Source organism: Antechinus flavipes, chromosome 3 (genome assembly GCF_016432865.1).
Source record: "Antechinus flavipes isolate AdamAnt ecotype Samford, QLD, Australia chromosome 3, AdamAnt_v2, whole genome shotgun sequence".
In the NCBI taxonomy this organism is placed as follows: Eukaryota; Metazoa; Chordata; class Mammalia; order Dasyuromorphia; family Dasyuridae; genus Antechinus; species Antechinus flavipes.
This window is the reverse complement of record NC_067400.1, coordinates 438,064,496-438,084,440: the sequence shown is the minus strand read 5'-3', so window position 1 is coordinate 438,084,440 and position 19,945 is coordinate 438,064,496. Positions and strand designations below refer to the sequence as shown.

Below are 19,945 nucleotides of genomic sequence, written 5' to 3'. Positions count from 1 at the left end.
AAAGAGCAAGTTTATTGGTATTTAATAAATGGATGTAACATGACATTGGTGTGCAAAGGGAGCACAGCCAGGAGAACAATTTCCAAAATGACAACAGCATTGCAAAAAACAACTTTAAAAGATTTAAAAAATTCTGATTAATCCCATGACCAACCATGATTTCAGAGAATACGATAAAGCAAGCATGCTTTTACCTCCTGGAAGGGAGATGATGGACACAGGTTGTAGAATGAGATTATATAGCTAAATCTCTCTCTCTCTCTCTCTCTCTCTCTCTCTCTCTCTCTACTTTTGAACATGACCAGTATGAATCATATTGTTTAACTATGTTTATTAGTTTAAAAGGTTTTATTTTTCTCTTTTGTTTTTTCAGTGGAGGTGGGGAAAAGTAGGAAGTAGAAGAGAAAGAGAATATACTGTTTAATTTTTTTTAAAATGAAAACAAAATGCTTAGGAAATGACTTAGAATGAAGGAGAGGGGAATGAAATATAGCATTTGGGCATTTTATGCTAATCTGTCAATCAGCAAAAGATCTGTTCATCATGGTGAAGAGCAACAGGCTTTTTTCACCAGAGTTTCACTGATTTGGTTAAAAAAGAAAAAAGACTGTTTTTAATATATGTGTGTATGTGTGTATACACACACACACACACACACACACACATTTTCGTATCTGTCAAGAAAACCCCATGTAGGATCATAAATAATTGGATAAGACTGAAAAATGACTGAAGAACAATAAAAATACATATACTAAGCATTATTAAGATACAGTTTTTATATGTATGTTTGTATGGTTTTAAGTACTACTTTCTTATCTGAGAATTGATCTCTTTTTCTTTCTCATTCTTTTGACCTCCTTCCTTTTGCCAAGGTTTCTTCAATGTATCTGTGATACTATTTTTGTTTTTGATAAATTTGAACAGTGGATAAAAATTCATAGGAATGGAAATGCCAGATTACTATTTGCTACAGTAGGTTCTTTCTTCATTTCTAAATACACACCTTACCTCCCATCCCCACAATTCACTCATGATAATTTTGATTCTCCAAGTAAACTAAAGATGTCATCTAAAATATTCTCTGCATATGCTCACCTGTTTGTAGCTGAAATATTCCATTAGGTTTAAGATTTCTTACAAAATAAGTTCTATATCATGGAATTTCAGTATCTCACTTCCCCTTAAGTAGAAAGGTTCTTCCATCTGTCTAATCTAGCTGCCTCTTCTTGAAATATGTAACATTATTTTCTAAATCTTATCATCTGTATAGAAACAGATGATCAATCAAATTATCATTTTTTTGAATCTTGAATTTTGAAATCAATTAGGAACCCTTCTTGACTTCACTAAGGATGTATGGTATTTAGAACTATTAATTGAGGCTTCCAATTTTGTCTTCCAAATTATAATCATTTCTCATTTATCTATTTTAGTCAATCAACAAATATTTATTAAGCATCTGCAATATGGCCAACATGGTGTTAGATCTTGAGGATATAAGTAATCAATCAATCAATGTTTATTAAGCACTTACTATATAGCAGGCAGCTAGAGATATAGTGAATAAAATTCCAAGTCTGGAGTATGTTTAGGATATATACTTCAGTTTGTTCTGGAGTTCAGATCTGGCCTCAGACATATACTAGGTGTGAGATCTTGGACATATCACTTAACTCTGTATGCCTCAGTTTCCTCATCTGTAAAATGAGAAGGAAATGGAAAACCAGTCCAGTATCTTTGCCAAGAAAATCTCAGAAAGAAACAGAAATGACTGAACAACAAAATGTGCCAGGCTCTGTGCTGAGTGTGTAAATGAAAGAGTTTCTACCTGCAGGGAACTTAGGTTCTATTGTAGGAGTAGATAATTATGTAAATAAATATAAGTTAAAAAATATAAATACATGCTTCTGGGTCTATTCTAGGTTTCTTTATTCCTTATTAAAGTGATGAGACTTAGATACTCTTAAGGTAAAATCACTAATAAGTATTATAGTGATTTTTTTAACAGAAGTATTTCTTCTGGGTCATGTGAACAAAAAGATAGAGGACTAGACATTTTCTCTTATACTTGTGATTTTTCAAGCCTAAAACAGAAATTATGAGCCAATGACAAAGCATGTGGCTGGTTCTGTGTACATAGAATCCAAGAGAAGATTAAAAAACAGTACTGAAAACCTGTGGATTGATGCTTATGATGTTTATGACTTAGCTTCTCTCCCTGCCATGAAGGACCTGAAATAGATTTACAACAAAATTTATTCCCTATATCTAGGCTTCCCTTTTCCCTCCCTCCTTCCATTGCCATAAACACTCTGGCTCAAGACTGTGGAAATTTGCTAAGGTTACAACAGATAGCTGATGTAGTCTTTGCCTTGCTATGGCAAAAGACTTCTTGGAGTGGCCATTTGTATAGCACCAGTGTGGCAAAACTCTGAAATGTCAGTCCTGGGATGGATAATTTGACCCACCAATGCAGCAGTCAGAGAATTAAGGAATGAAGAGTGAGACCAGTCACCAGGAACAGGATACCATGTACATGGGGAGTTGTGCAATACTTAACTAAGACTGAGGGAAAGCACACAGAATCCATCTGGGGATAGTCACTGGTGGAAGACATCAAGACTTGTAAACTGTGAATTTTCCTAGAAGGCTGAGGTGTGTTCCAAATTAAAAAAATCCCCAAAGAAACTATGATCAAAGTGAATAAGGAAAAATGAGTGGGGAAAAAAAGAGTAATTACCAAAGATCTCAGAAAGAAGAAAACTCATACGCCTTGAACATAAGTGGATTAATCAACAAAGAAAACATTAACAGCAGAAGGGAATAAGACTTTTACATCTAGTAATGTTTTAGGCATTTCAGCCTAATACTTGCAAAACAAAGGAAAATGATGAGATAGAAGATATTGAATGTAGGAACACATGGGATTATAACAGTGTTTCTAAGTGATTATAAAAAGAAATGAGAAGTAAGAGAGCAGAATTTATGTCCTGCCCAGCAAAAATAAGGGGCAGAATAGAATTTTTGGTGGCAGGTTTCAACAAAGGAACAAAAAAAAAGATAATTGGGAATACAAATATGTAGAAGTAAAGGCCAATCTAGAAACAAGAAGCAAAAATATCAAGAACTTTAAAAAATATGCTTATTATTCAAGAAAAACACACTGATCTCAAAGACAGCATATGTTGAGCACCTAAGGATTATAGCTTTCTCAGAAGAACAAGACAGAAAAAAAAAATCTTAATACCATTAACGCAAGATGTAATGGAAGAATACTGGCCAGAACATATAGACACAAATACTGAAATACTAGCTGAAAAAATTCACAAATCACCTCCAGAAAACAAACCAAAACCAATGTTGGCAAACTCCATACATAATAATTAAATTTAACAATTCAGTTTAGAAACAAACTCTTCAAGCAATCAGGAGAAAGACCTTCAAATACAAAGAAAGGAAATTCATGAAACTCAAGATTATTTTGGGACTATTTCATACCAGAAAATGTAGGAAGAAATGTGTTCTGAAGTTCAGTAGAGCTTAGAATGCAATCTAAGGTAACTTACCTACAAATCTGAGCTTAACTATACCAGGAAAAAAAGATTAGAACTCTAATAATAGACATTTTTAGAATTTTTCCAAAAAAAAAAAAAAACCCAAAACTAGAGAGATTTGAGTTCTCAAATAATCCAAGCAACAAATATAAAAAAGTGAATAAATTTACAAATGGCAATTATGCCAGAATGATAACAGAAAGACCAGTAAGAAACCTCTTTTTAAACATACACGGAAAGAGAGGGATGAAGGCAGAAATCTGGTCAAGATGACAGGAATATGGAGCATTTTGGCAGAATCTCCTGACAACCTGAGTGAATATGTGTTATGTAGGGAGGATATATGTGGTTGGAGAGGGTCTAAATGAGAGCTAGCAATGAGGGGAAGGTATCCTTCAAGAGCCTGCAGAAGAGTAATTGAAGATAAGGGAGTGGAATGAAAAGGAAGGAGGCCTTGCTTTGGTGGTCCATTGGTTAATGCTTCTGTGGGTGAAAGGTGATGGTCTGTGAAGGGAGATGGATACCTACACTAGATGTGGTCTGGATGGTTAGGGCTTTATGTCTATTGTCCTACCTTGGGGAAGAGGTTGGAACTCCTGAGAGAAACTGGTATTTGGTGGAGCAGAAGACCATGGACTGTGGGGGGAGATTTTGAGATAATAGATATCCTGGGAAGGGGAGAGATCAATGGCGAGCTGCATAACGGGATGAAATGGAGGCGGGACTCTATCATGGGGCAGTGTCTTCTGACAACTGTAATAATTGGCATAGTTCTTAGGGTGAGACTCGTTGGGAAAGGAGAATTTATGGGGCAAGCTTTACAGAGCAATGGCAGAAAGAAACCACCTAAAATATAACCTGTGATTGGATGAGGAATACAGAGAAAAGAGATCAGATGTTTGGTAGGAATCATGAATCAGAGTGTTAGGATCTAGATAGAAGGAAGATGGAATAACAAATAGAATGGGAGAAATCCTTTTTGAGAAATGACACAAAAAGAAAATATTAAAAAACTAATGAACAGGACTAGTTGAAGGAGAAGACAGGAGGAATCTACTTGATTAAGAAGGAAAAATGTGGGGGGAGCTTATTATATGTTCATATAAAACAGGAAAGAAACAGTAACTAATAAACAAAAAACTAAAGTGAAAGGAATAATAAATAAGAGAATCAGAAGTGAGGGGGAGAGCACCAGTGGGAATGGGAGTATCTTGAAAAAGGTTAAGGTAAAAAGAGAGTGCTATGATGGGAAGAATTTATACAGATACTCCATATCGTATGATAAAAGGAATATTAAACAGTCATTATGGTTTAATGGAAAGAACACTGGATTTGGAGTTCAAATACTCCAAGCCAGTCACTAACTTTTCTGAGCTTCAATTTCCTTTTTTTGTAAAATTCGGGTTGTTGAAATGTACTACCTTCTATGGTCATTTCTGTCTCCAGATTTGTGAGCCTATACAGTTCAGTAATCAGGTGAGTTTAACCTTTGATCCAAGCTAGGTGAATTTACCTGTGTGAGCCACAGTGTTCTCATTCATGAAATGGGAATATCATACTTTTACCACCTAACTCCTAGGGTTATTTGGAGAAGGGCATTGTAAATCTTTGAGAATCTATGTAAACATATATTGTATTTAGATAGTACTATGTTTTTAAAGCATTCAAGTATCTGTTCAAATAATTTTTCTTTTCTTCTAAAAACTATGTTCTCAAATACTATGAAATGGGAGGAATTAATATAAAAGTATTAGCAGCAGTAAGGAAAGAAAATAACAAGAAAAAGTAGTATCTAGCATACTATAGGCATTAATAAAAGCATACTATAGGCATTAATAAATGGTTCTTTATATGAAAAAATATTGAAAGGAAAAATAAACTCTTAAATGTTAAAAATTCTGCAATCTCCATATGGTTTGGTTAAATAAAATTTTAAAGAAATTTTGTTTTCTCACATAGGGAATAGAAACAGGAATGGGGAGAGAATGTTTAGGAAGAAAAGGGTCCATAATGAGTTTTAGGGCTTTTGAATTTCAGGGGTACTTTGAAGGGGGGCAGTTTTTTCTGCCAGGTAACTCCATCTGGAGGGATGTTGATAACTAGTTTCTCTTGATTATTATCTGATCCTCATTAGCATTTCCTCAAGTGCCAGACTTTTTTTTAATGATAATTTTGCTCAGGCTAATACATTTGAGCATTAATAGGATCATTACTTTAATTCATATTCATTATTACCTCTAGATTGTTTTTCTGTCCAACTTGGCAGCTGGCCAAGTATTTCCAACTTATATTTAAGGCTATTTCCCCTTCTCTGAGTCCATATTATTTTCCTCTTGTTTGTAACTTCATCCTACTGTTTAAAAATCGTTTTAGTTTTCTTTACATGCTAATGAATTAGCACACTCAGCTTTTATTTTTATTCTCCACAGTGAGAAGAGGGGATGTCCTAGCTGCTTGGAGTGGAATTCGGCCTCTTGTTACAGATCCTTCATCTAAAGATACCCAGTCAATCTCTCGAAATCATGTTGTTGATACCAGTGAGAGTGGCCTTATTACTATAGCAGGTATGGGAAATTGAATTGGTATTTCATGAGTCTTAGATGATGGTCTCTACAAGATCCCACCTTGAGGGACCTGAATGAATGCTATCAAGAATGTCTAAATTATTGCCGTTATTGAAATCTGAATTAATGCCATTATGGTATTGTAAGCAATGAAGTTAATAAATGATTTAATTTTAAAAAAATCAAAGCCTGAGCAGTAAGATAATCTGGTGACTTATTTGCTTTTCCATGTTGTTTTCAGGTGGAAAATGGACCACTTACCGTGCTATGGCTGAAGATACCATAGATGTTGCTGTCAAAAATCACGATTTCAAAGTAGGGCCAAGTAGGACAGCTAACCTTTTCTTACAGGGTGGTAAGGAGTGGAGCCCTACTATGTACATTAGACTGGTTCAGGATTATGGACTTGAAAATGAGGTATGTGTTTGTTGCATTTCATCTTCCTCTTTACTTAAATGGATGTTGAACAAGAACAAAATCAGCCAGAGCATACTCTTTCTTGTTACAATTTCTGAGTATACATTTTATGAGTAATAGGATCCTATGGTACCCAGTGAGCCTTAATATGCATGAGTATTTGTGTGTATGTGAGAGAGAGAGAGAGATAGAGAGAATGAATATGAATGTCTTTCTTTTATTCATTTTTTTTCTTTCTGAATCAATTCCACAATAGGTCTTCTGGCTATATTTCCCCCTTTTATTACTTTTTCAAACAGTTGGATTGGCATCCTAAGTTTGTTACTTCTCAATACAACTGAATCTATTCTTCAAATGTGATCCTAGAGGTAGAGTGAAGCTGAAACATCATTACTCACTGATAACAGTGATACATGCATCTTAGCTTTAGTGCTAGCCTAAGCATCCAGAGCTCATGGAGTGTCCTCCCACACAATCAAAATCTAATATGCTCCTAAACCAATTTGTTACATGCCGTGGGAACACTTGACAAGAAGCCCTTACACACGTTTTTTGGTTTTTGTTTTCTTTTTATTTAGGAGGTGCTGATATTCAAGGTCTTTGTCTAATATGTTTTCCTTTCTATAGGTGGCTCAACATCTTGCTTCCACTTATGGTGACAAGGCCTTCGAGGTCGCCAAAATAGCAAGTGTAACTGGAAAAAGATGGCCCATTGTTGGAGTACGTCTTGTGTCTGAATTCCCATACATTGAAGCAGAGGTATGTGATTCTCAATGACCCATATTTTCCCTTGGTATCTATGTTGAATTCTACTCACTTTTTTACGATTCTCCTCTTCTCTCAAATTAAGATAATTGCTGGTTTATTCTTTTTGAACATCTGACAGAATATGAAATAAGTGGCCATACAACTGCGATTGTATAGTTACCTTTTACAGTTATAAAATTTGGGGGAGATAGTGGTAATATGAATTAAAACAATTAAAAAGGCAATTAAAAATAGTGATGAAATATCCTGTCTCTTTCAAGGACCCAGCTTAAGTCACTATTAAAATTAAGCTTTTCCAAAATACTTCAGTCTTTAATTTCTTCTTACTCTTCTGATCTCCTAGCACTTATCTGTACCACTTATTTGATATTTAATCACATGCTATCTTAAGATATTTCTTATGAAGTCTTAAATTGTTATTTTAAATTTTTGTGTTTCTCCATTGTCTGCCCAAGATAAATATTTATTCTTTGAGGACAGGAATATTATCTTATACTTCTTATGTATTCTCCATAATACCCAACACAGTGCTTTGCATACTATATACCCAGTAAATATTTTGTTGTTGATATAATACTAGTTTTATTGTCTTGTCATAAGGAATATAATACACACACACACACACACACACTCCTCTTATTATATGGTTATTTATAATCCAAGACAGGAAATACTATGTAGCCCAAATTAAAGATGTCTATAGATCATAGGGTTTTAGGATTTGGTAGGATAAGAGTTACAATTCATAGATTTAGAGCTGAGAGATTTCAGAAGTTATTCTTATTCAAATCCTTATTTTTACACATGAAGAAACGGAGGATTAAGATCTCACAGAATAGAATTGAAACTTATTCTCTGTTAGAGTTTTGCTGTTCTTTTTACTGTATCTGACCAAAGAACAAATAAAATAATTTGATAAATAGATAAATAACATGCAACAAAATGGCCAATGAGAATCAGGGGAGAATTGCCAAATAGTATTGAGAGTGGAGTTACTCCTTTTCCATAGAGTCAACTTTTCAAATTGTGGTTTGTCAGAGACAGTTACGTCATGAACACTGTTATGTCTCATCTTAAATCAGCTAGGTGACCCAAAAGTATAAAACCAAACTTTACCTTTCATCTTACATGCATGTTTATGTGGGACTTTTTTTTTTTTGTATATGGATAGTTGCCTTTAACCTTTGGATACAAAATAACTTTTAAAAACATGTTAAATGCAGGTGAAATATGGAATCAAAGAATACGCATGCACGGCAGTAGATATAATTTCACGCCGCACTCGACTTGCCTTTCTGAATGTTCAGGCTGCAGAGGAAGCTCTACCTAAGATTGTTGACCTGATGGCAAAGGAACTGAATTGGTGTGAAGAAAGGAAAAAGGTATCAAATATAGAATTTTACCACTATATTTCTCCAATTAGCACATTGGTTCTAAAATAAAATGTTTGACTTTTCTGTTGTGTTAGTGGGTGTTAGAGCTTTCTCCATTAGCTCTTTATTCATTTTTATTGAAAAATCTTCTTAGAATATATCATGTAGTCAAACTCCTATTTCTGCCAATTTACCTTTTTTTCCTTTGGTAGCAAAAATACTTTTATATATAGATGATTCTCTTAACAAGCAATATGAAATGATGTTCTCATTCTAGATCTGCAAGCGAAGCCTCCCATATCCTCAGGCTGAAAGAAAGCCAATTTTTTCTAATCAAGGTTTAGATATTAAGAATTGGTCTTACATGTCACTATCAGAGATGACTTTGATACAATACAATATCTTGATAGGAAAGATTTTTAGTACTTTATTTTCATTGATTTCATTAGTCCCAATCAAATTTTCAAGAGCACAAACTTATCTACTTTGGTTCTATTGCCATGTATGTAGCAAATAGAAGCACTGTCTAACTAATTATCTATAACCTCAAATAATTGAAATGTCTTAATTTGCATAAAAGGGAAACAATGGAAAGGGTAACTAATTACTTAAATTCAACACATCCAGAATAGAACTCATTCTTTTTACTCTAAACCCTTCTTCCATACTTGCTTGTTTCTTTTGGGCGTACCAACTTTCTGGTCACTCTAGTTTGCAAAATCTGAATCATTTGTGGGTGACTTTTCCTTTTTCCCTATAGCCAATTGGTTGCTAAATCTCTTCAATTCTACCTCCACAATATTTATGCCTTTCTAGTCATATGACTATCAGCCTAGTTGTGGCTAGTTAGTGTCATGGATCACAGCTAGGTAGAGCCCTGGACCTGGAGTCAGGAAGAGATGAGTTCAGTTCTTGTCTCATACACTTCGTAACTGTGTGACACTGGTCAAGTTGCTTAACCTCTGTCTATTTTAGTTTTTCTAAACAGAAAAATGGACAATCATCATAGCACCTACCTCACAGGTTTATTGTGAGGATAAAATAATATTTATAAAGCACTTATTGTAATGCCTAGCATTTAGTAGGCATTTAATCAATACTTTCCTCCTTCCTTTCTCCTTGTCTTCACGGGATGGTAGATTTTTAAGCGGAATGGACCTTAGAAGTCAGTGAATTTAGCTCTCTTACTTCATATATGAAGAAACTGAGGCTCATAGAGGGTAAGTGTCTTGACTGTGGTCACACAATTAGTAAGGTTCTGAGGTCAGAATTTGAACTTAGGTGCTCCTGATATGAAGCCCAGTCCACTATTAACAAGCTGCCTTACATCTTAATTATTTTAATAACCTTCTAATATGATCTCCTTTACTCTAATCTCTCTCATCTCTAATGTCTGACTCACTTAACTGCCAAGTTGATGTTCCTGAAGAGTAGATCTAACTCCATTACTTCCCTACTCAGGAAGATCTTTTGATTGCCAAATTCACATTTAGGATTAGACATAACCTGCTTTTTTAACAATGAAAACCAAAACACCAGTTGCTAGTATTCTTCTCTCCCTCCCTACCTCCTTCCATGTTTGTTTTGATTGTGGTTTGTGTATGTTATATGTGGTTTGCATTTACTTCTCTGTATTTATGTCTTTACCCTGGGGAAATATAAATTGCTCATTGAAAGCAAAAAATGATTGTCTTTTTGTCTTTGTATTCCTAATGCTTTCTATAGAGTACCTAGCAGAGAGTAAATGCTTACTCCATGTTTGTTGAATAAATGAATAAATACTAGTGATTTGTAACCATAGAGGTCATCATATTGTGAATAATATCCTCAGAATGGTTTCACTGGGCTGCAGTCTTTCTGATTCTTAAATTCAAAATAAAATTAAACATTTGGTAAACCCATACTATATGCAAGCACTGTTAGGTATTATGAAAAAGGGCCTGTTTTCTGCATTTATTGCATGTGTATGCACATATAATTTTAATACAATGCAAGCAAAGAAGAGCTATCCAGGTCAAGGGACATTTGGAGTGAGAAAGAAAGGTAACACATGAAGAGTTTAACAGAGAAGGTAGCACTATAAAACTAAGGGAGAAAAGGTATTGGTGTTCTTAGCTTTGTTAGAAAGGACATTTGGAAAAGGAAAGAGAGGAACAACATGAAGAGCTTAACAGAGAAGGCACTAAAACAAAAGGAGAAAAAGGTATCAAAATCTAATAAGCCTATTAGAAAGGCTCAAAGGATAGTTTGTTTTTTTTTTTTTAATTTTCTTTGTGGATACCATGTACCTCGTATGTGCTGAAAAATATCTGTTAATCATTTCCCAAACTCTTACTTCCAACACACTCAAGGAATGAGAATTCAGAGTAAATCCACTGTCTCCCAGTGGGTGGAATGTAACCAGTCTAGTTCATAGAATTCTTTTCCTCCATCATACCTCCCACAGTCTGAATTCCTGGCACAAATTGAATCAGCATCTTCTCACAACCAGATCTTAGGGCTCTCATTCTATTCCTGCACATTCAGATCATTCCACCCATAACTTTGGGGTGAATCAATAAGCAGCCATCCTATAACAGGAATATCCATCTTTCTTTGTTTATAATTTGAAAAGTAACCAGATATTATTATGTGACTAGGGTCTTAGTTATTTGACTAATACAGCTTTTTGCGCATATATAGAAGGAATAATTATTGATTGATAAATATATACATTCATGAAATGATAGCTGAAAGGATCCTATTCTGTTCTCTGATCTTTAAAGTCCTAATGCCCCATTCCTGTGTTCCCATATCACATTGTGTGACTTTTGTTTTCACTTCTTTTGAAGTCATGAGCATTGGAGTAGTTTGTACCTTCTTTTTAAAGTACTAGTTCTCTTTTAAACCATTGCCAATTTATATTTCAGATGCCACAGATACCAGTTCTGATAAATAATATTGGACTGAATGAAGACATACTCTTTCCTTTATTTTTAATGATAAATTTTTTAAAAGAACATAGGACTTTGAAATTTTTTCTCTTTGGTAATAGGAACTATTTGTTGTCTCCAGTGCTTCATATGGTCCTGGGCCACATATATAATATAAGGATTTATCAAATATATGTTGATTGATTGATTGATAGAGATTTGGGGATTTTATTTGTGTTTTAGGAGGAACTTGATTGTGCAACAAGATTTCTATACTATGAAATGGGCTACAAGTCTCGGTCAGAGCAGTTAACGGACTGTTCTGAAATTAGCCTACAACCTTCTGATATTGAGAGGTATGTTAACTATGCTTTAAATTTTCTTTCACTATGACTTTAATAAAATATCTAATATTAGCTAAGTTTTGCATTAATGATCATTATTTTCTAGGTACAAAAAGAGATTTCACATGTTTGATAAAGAGCAAAAAGGCTTTATTACCATAATTGATGTTCAGCGTGTGCTTGAGGTAACCTTGTTTATTTGTGCTTTGAAAATCTTTAACAAAATTAATAGAAAGCTTCAATTCATGATTAATTCTATTTCTACATTTCTTTCATTTAGAGTATTGATATTCAAATGGATGAAAATACACTACATGAAATTCTCAATGAAGTAGATTTAAATAAAAATGGATTAGTTGAACTCCATGAATTTTTACAGGTGAGTTGTGGCTAGTTCTTTTTAAAAGACAAGTGACAAAAATTTTTTAATGACCTGAAAATATTACTTTTAATGTATGAGTAGTTAGAGTATTTTATTTAACTTATTCTAAGTAACAGACCACTAAGTATATGTAGTTGGTATTGCTTTTTACTACTGAGAAGCAAGTAAGTTAAAAATCAGAAGTGTGTGTGTATGTATATGTCTGTATATGTTTGGACTTGTGATTTGATTGGTTTAGAGAATGCCTACTTTTTCCAGTGAGGATTAATATCTTTTTTTTCCCCCCCAATTTATAGTATTAGAAGATTGCCTGAATACCTGACTTAGCCAGGGTCACTCAGAAGTGAGACTTAAATCTGCTCTTTCTGTCTTTGAGACTTTCTTTTTATCCACTAAAATATGCTATGTACTTGTGTACATTCATATACATCCAACTTTCTTCATATACACACATGCATATATGAGTGTATACATATGTACACATCAAACTTTTTTTTTTGTTGTTGAGACAATTGGGGTTAAGTGACTTGCCCCGGGGTCACACAGCTTGGAAGTGTTAAGTGTCTGAGACCAGATTTGAACTTAGATCTTCCTGAATTCAGGGCTGGTGCTCTATTCACTGGGCCACCTAGCTGCCCCTACACATCTGACATTTTAGAGCATTGAGGAAGGATGAGTACTAGGCATAGGTATTTCAGGTAGAAACCAGAAAACGCCTTCTATCTATCTATATCTATATTTGTGAATATAGAAAAATCAGTATCCATAACTTTTTCAAATAATCTATATGAGCTAATGAAGAGCCTCTGTGCTACAGAACATTTTTTCTTTCATTTTGTTATTCATATTTATCCTAATTAAATTAACAAACCAGTCAAATGTATTGGGCTATTTAGATTAAAGAGGGGCTCTGAAAATAGGGTTAAGAACTTAACCTAGGAACATTTTTTAAAAAGAATTGATCAGTATCATTTTTAAAGGAATACCTATTGCCCAACTTTATCAGGTGTCATATCCAATGTCTTTAGATATGTTTAATGCCTTAGATATGCATTGTTACATGTACAAAAAAATATAACTGTTGTAGTTTTAGAGGCGTGTTATGCTTCAAGAAGCTTGAAAAGCAAACTAAAGTGGGGAAATGTATGTTTTAATTTCAAGGCCATGTCTATGATGACATATAATTTAAATATTTACATTCTTTTAATTCCATCCATGAGTCCACATTCTTTAATTGATGATAGGAACTTTACATTTTCACTCCATAAGGAAACTGGGCATGAAGATCATTAATTCTCATAAATATCTCTAAAGGAGATAAAATAAAGCAAAATGACCAGCAATATATTTGTATCTGTCTACCTCATTCCACTTATATGAAGAGTTTATTTGTTCCTTACTAGCTAGGTTTGTTTTTATAGTCTTTCTTGGGCAGGTATTTCAAATGACTGCCAGGTCTTTGCTGTGCATCATGGCAATGATGAATGCTGAACATGAGATAAATTAATGCTGGGGATTTTGGTCAATGTCAGCCCTTTCTTCACTGTGTCAAGTTAAACAAACAAGATCAAGGCAAAGGAAATGGTAATTGTCTCTCTGGAGATGAGCTGCAGATAAGAGCATTGTTGAATCTAAATGTAGAAAATTTCCACAGGTTGTGTCTAGCATTATAAAAAAGAGTTTCATCCTTGTAAAATCTAGTTCTTTAGCCAAGACAGTCTTCAAAATAAATCAAGGCTATCATTTTGGCTTTTAAAGTAGAAATCACATAATGCTTCTTCTTTGTAATTTTTGGGGAAATTTTAAAAATTATAGCTTTTTGGGAAATGGTCCATCAAGTAAAATCATGGATATTAACATTTTAGGTTTATTATTATAAATATTATGAATATTAATATTTATATTATATTTGAAGGTTGACAGTTTCTTTTACAAAAATTACTACCCCATTTTATAGATTGAGAAAGCTGAGATTCAGTAAGGTTGAATAATTTGCCCGTGTTGATAATGGGGATAAACATCAGAGTTAGAATTTGAACAGAGGTCTTCTGACACTAGCACCCCTAAGCTTTGTTTAAAAATCCAAAGTCATATATAGCATAAATTTGTTGTGTTTAGTAATTGAGTAAATTTTAAGTGGAGCATAATTGAAGAAAATTGATGCTAAGTAACTGAATCCTTATACATGTTTTCTTATAAATCTCTTGCTGATCAGGCTTTAACTTTTTAATTATCATGGAAGAAAAGTCTGTGTTCTAAGTACAAATAGTTATATTGTACTTTAAAGCTTTTTTTTTTTTAAGTTAAAGATAATATCTCTCATAGGATCCATGAAAAATCTGTAATTGTTTCTCCAAATAAAATGATATCTCAGTACTTTAAAGATTGATGGTGGATCATGACAGAAAAAGAGAGTATTTTAAATATGTACCATATTTAAACTGATCCTGGTAAAAAGATAATTTTTACTCAAGATTGTTATTTGTTAATTAGGGTTTAAGGTACTTGTAGACTAATAGCCTAAGCAATAAATTATTTATGGAAGAGTTTGTTTTTATGTCTTCAGCTGTTAAAATACTAGGAGGACTAAAACATAAGAACACTTCAAAGAACCAAGTTATATCAGTTGATGCAATGCATTTTACATGCTAGAGATAGTAGGATGAAAATTTTTATTTCCAAATAAAATTATATGTCTGCTTGTAATTTTTGTGTTTAAAGTGCATTTTAACAGATAGGAGAAATGAAATTATAGTAAAATGATTTTTAAAAAAGATATAAAAATTCTTGTGTATACTTGATACACCCATTTCTTCCACTTTTTAATGATAACATTAGCCATGCCAAATAACAAACATGGGATGTCTTTCCTAAAGTAGTCACAAATGACTGAAAACAAAAGTCTAATACTCCTTAATCTCCATTACCTGTTGCATTTCTTTCTTTTTAATATAAGGTAGATTCTAGCTTGATGTAAAAGTAAGCTAAGATTCTTTACTTTTTCTGAAGATGTATGGCTTAAAAAACTATTTTTAGAGATCGTTGTGTGGAAATAAATACACACATACAACATAATCGCCTAGTTCATTCCAAAAGTCATTTGCCATCTGAGTACATGTAATTTTGAGACTAATTCAGATTTTATCCATTGGATAAAAAAAGAATTAACTAAAGTCTGAGCTGTGGAGTTTATTAATTCTTTAAGGTAAAACTTTGGATTCAGTTTCAAGGACTTAAATGAAAATTACTTTGAAAAGTCTTTAAGAAATTTGAAGGAGTCAAGTACAATATCATTCACCCCCATAGCCTTTGTTAAATATGGGGTTATTGGTATCATCGGAATTGTTATGTTTTTATCCTATTCCTAGTATTGCTTTGCATTTTTACAAATGAAATTTGAAATCCAACATTTAAGATAATTTCAAGCACTAAAGGGCTTTGAACACAGAGGGGCAAAGAAGTGTTGATTTTCAAAGACTAATTTACTAGATAATTGTTTCTATAAAAATGATGCCCTCCTGTTTCAAATTCACCAAAATAGTAGCTTTTTTCTTTTTTTCCCTTTATCTTTATTTATTTATCTATCTATTTATTTGTTTGTGTGCTTCTGCTTGCTGTCTGTAGCACCTGCTATTGTTTTTGATAGAGAACTCAATTATCTCAGCTTACAGTTTTAATAACTATTAAAATGCTGTTCAGAATTGAATGAGCTACTCTGTTTTGCACATGTGCTTGTGTTTGCGTGCGTGTGTGTGTGTATGTTTTAATGTATCAAATGTTTCTTTAAGCTGATGAGCGCTGTTCAAAAAGGAATGGTATCTGGAAGCCGTCTGGCAATACTCATGAAGACTGCTGAAGAGAACCTGGGTTCAAGATCTCCAATTCCAGTGGATCGGAGTTGTGGAGGATTGTGAGTTTGAGCAGTTAACAAAACAAAAAAAACTACAGAAACAACAACAAAGCACCATGTTAAAAACAACTAGAAGCCATTCTTCTTTAAACTAGTGGATGTGGATAGCTATTTTTTTTTAGCCACTGGGAAACATTCCAAAACTCTTATGATATCTTTGTGTATGCCCTTGATTTGTATTTGCCATTCAGCCTGGCTTATAAAAAGGATATTTTACTTTTATTTTTATGCAAAATTTTAATACTGTACTTTTGGCCTGTTAGACTAGACAAGCTTTTCTCAGTTCTCAAAGAAGGATGTTTTGGCAGAAATTCAAGGAAGAACTTGGAAGAGATTTGCTGACACAAATCTGTGTTCATTAAACTTTTAGATAGCCTTTACTCTTAAAAAGAAGGGGCATGCAGAATGACCTCTCTGGAAGATAGTATTTTTGAGCATTTCTTCCTTCTGTCTTGTCCCCCCTGCCTTCCATTCACAATATTGTTCAATTTTCTAACTCAGGTGTGACTGCCAAAACTAAAAAAAACTTTAGATCTGGTTTCAGGAATAAATCACAAAGAAAAACACTGAAAGCTTCCCAAATCACAGGTATAGATAAGGATAGCATTGACATTTACTGAGTTTTACAGTGATAGTTTCATCTCGGCAGTTCATTTTTTTTTCAGTGGTTGCTGGTTTTCTTTGAATGCTGAGGTTGCCAGGAAGATCCTTGATTTCCCTACTTTGAGACTAGCATGGAAGTGGTACATTTGGATGTAACAACGATGAGCCCAAATTTTCTGTCTCTTTATAGTGCTACTATAACAGTGGAAATGTATTTCCACAAGCACATGTGTAAAAAGAACAGGTTTCAGACCCCAGATCTTACCTTTGAGAGAGCATGTGATATTGTCTAATATTGATTTGGACTGAGCTCTATTGCATTGGTTTTGTTCACTTAGCAAAGAACTGGGGGAGGGGGAAGTGGAAATAAAATATCTTAGTTTGTTTCAATTCTAAATATTAACCACAAGCACAGAATTTCATTGTTATTTTTTTAATTCTTAAAAGCATTTTCCTTTTGTCCTCATAGAAAAAAAATCTGACATTTTAAGTAAGATTGATTTAAGAATATTTTTGCTGCTACTTGATTCTACTTGCACTCCCTTTATGTGTGAGCTTGTCCCTTGCCCCTTCCCCATATGAATTGACTCCCCACACAAGTTTTTACAAAAGATTAGATTCTGTATATAGAAGCAAATATCGAGCTTTGATGGAAACTTTTATTACTGTGATTGGAAATCTTAGTTACAAAAATTGGTATACAAATTGACAAGCCACATCAGTGGTGTTAGCTTAGCAGAGGATCAGATCTTAATATTCTTCTCTCTGTCAACTTTTTAATATTTGTCACCATCATGACTCTGAATGGTGAGATTCAAAAAATGTTAATATGCATCAAAATACAATTTTAATAAAGACCATTTAATTTATTTAAATATTTATTATGTGCTTATTACTTTCATGGCACTGTAAATGGCTACAGAGATGGAAAACAACTTGCCCACAAGAAGCTAGGTTCATGCATTTGCCACAACGAAGTATGAAACTGAAACCAAGATAGCCATACTTCCAAAAGTCATTGTACCATGCTTTTCTTTTAAGATTCCTGCCAATATTTTTAATGAATAGTGGCTGAAACAAAGTAATTCAGCATTGCTCTCAAAAAATAATAAATTTCTATGTCTGAAACTAAGTAAGCCCCAACAGACACAAAACATTATTTTAAAAATATATTTAATGTATGTGTATTTCTGGGATGAAATATTGTAATATTGTATGTTTGGTTTTCCTCTCTTTTTTCTTCTTCTAGTTAAATCAAGATAAAGATGACTTGTATCTCCCTGAACCTAATGCAGTAGGACACTGACTTCTTGTGCTTAGGAACCTTCAGATTCTCTCGCCAGATCTACATTTGTTAAATACATCACAATTGTGCATGTTTAGCTGTGTGTGGAGTCTTGTATCATCAGCTTTCTCCTAAAATCTGCTGATTCTGAACCTGCATTTCTTCACAACTTCCAGAAACTTGTCTTGAGAATCAGCTGGTGCCAACTTTTTTTTTTTTAAACTGTGAATAAAGCATACAAGCATTTTGTGTCATGTCTAAATTAACACTGAGGCATTATCTGATAATAACTTTTGGAAAAATCAAGTCCTTCTGAAACCAATTCCAGTTAGTCTTATAAAGTGACTTTTGAGATCCTTTTTAAAGGGATTCAGTTAAGAAAAAAAATCCTGTCTATAGTGAAAACTTTGTAGGCTATGACTAAAAATAATTCTCTGCTCTAGTAGTAATAGTAATAGTGATAATAGAAGATTAATTTATAGACCATAGTTGTCTGCTATATACCCCGAGTATTATTTCTTGCTTTCAGTCAGTGTATCCTGAGTGGAACCTTAGGATTTCTCCTGCATGCCTTTTTATTCTCCTTTAAATTCTGGCATTGTTTGGTCTGCTTGGTATGTGGAATGCTAGCTCTCTCTTGTACATTGCTAAAAACTGCATTCTTATTTCTGATAGGTTAAAAAATGCAAGGGTCGATTATTGAATTAATTATCATCTCACATTTTATGTATTTAAGAAAAAGCTGTTGGCACATGAATGTAATAATGGTGAAGTGAATGCAATTATATTTTTTGTGCTGTTTTGCATTATTTCAGTCCTATGGGTGGTCCAGAGGAGAACCTGTTCTTCCTATGTATGAAATCAGAAACAAAATACCAACAGCTACAAGCTCTGTGTTGGCCTGGATAGACATACTGCATGTTTTTACATGTGGCACTTTTATGTATTGTGTTAGGTTATTGTTCTAGATTGGACTGTTAAATACTGTGTTTGAGGCTGGGTTGTCATTTTTATAACTGTCTTGGTGTTTTATTGCCATTATTTATTACTTTTGATATACAGAATGAGCTGCATGCATTTATAGAGCAATAAGAGGATGTGTTTAATGTGCCTTGTTTTTAACTGAATAAGAACTGAAAGCATGAATCAATAAAACTGATTAAAATGGTCCACTCACTGGCATTTTGATGTTCCTGGCAGTCACAGAAATAACTTTGATTAGTCTTGAAGCTAAAGAAAAAAAGTTTGAAAAATGTTTTAAGAAACTCTATTTTTAAAATGACATTTACTTTTTTTTCCTCTGAATTTTGCAATGCTATATCAGAAGTGAAATCTCTGCATTAGACAGATTTAATTTTTATGAGATAGCCTGAATTATTTGTATTAATTTGTAGCCGAAGCCTTTAGGGCATGAGTTTTGTATTTGTGCAATCCTGTTTTAAAATTACATCCAGCCTATTACAGCTCTGTTGGGTTTTTTGTCAACTGGAGCCTTTCAGACTAAGCGTTCCCATGCACACTGATGAATTTTATCATAACTAAAATCAATAGAAATGAATGGGAAAGATTACATAATCCATTTTGATCATCTTACATGTCAAGTTAGTGCAGGGATGCCAAGTGTTGATAAATGCTCTGACGGAAAAAATGCTATATATTTTCATTGTCAGTAAATCAGTAAAGCTGTTATCAGTTTAAACACAAATTTTAGAATGCCTGTATTATTTTATAGGTTTTTAATTCACACATATAGAAGGGAACATCTTTTGCATTTATAGTTAAGACCTGCTGCACGGGGGCATTGAATGTTCAAGTGCGTATGTGCTCTTC

General features: G+C 33.5%; 1 protein-coding gene across 4 annotated transcripts in view; it reads left to right on the top strand.

The window, feature by feature from the left end:
- The window catches only part of GPD2 (glycerol-3-phosphate dehydrogenase 2), a 185,881-nt gene extending 166,594 nt beyond the window's left edge, over positions 1–19,287 (top strand). For 3 of the 4 annotated variants that reach the window (XM_051986359.1, XM_051986356.1, XM_051986357.1), the window contains exons 10-18: positions 5,987–6,121; positions 6,363–6,538; positions 7,166–7,297; positions 8,530–8,688; positions 11,835–11,947; positions 12,042–12,120; positions 12,216–12,314; positions 16,106–16,227; positions 18,080–19,287. In XM_051986359.1, coding sequence (XP_051842319.1) covers positions 5,987–6,121; positions 6,363–6,538; positions 7,166–7,297; positions 8,530–8,688; positions 11,835–11,947; positions 12,042–12,120; positions 12,216–12,314; positions 16,106–16,227; positions 18,080–18,083 — 1,019 coding nt within the window. In that variant the 3' untranslated portion in view covers positions 18,084–19,287. Of the gene's footprint in view, positions 1–5,986; positions 6,122–6,362; positions 6,539–7,165; positions 7,298–8,529; positions 8,689–11,834; positions 11,948–12,041; positions 12,121–12,215; positions 12,315–16,105; positions 16,232–18,079 lie in introns of those variants that run through there. The other variant, XM_051986360.1, reaches the window with a different exon arrangement.
- The last annotated feature ends 658 nt before the right edge of the window (positions 19,288–19,945 follow it).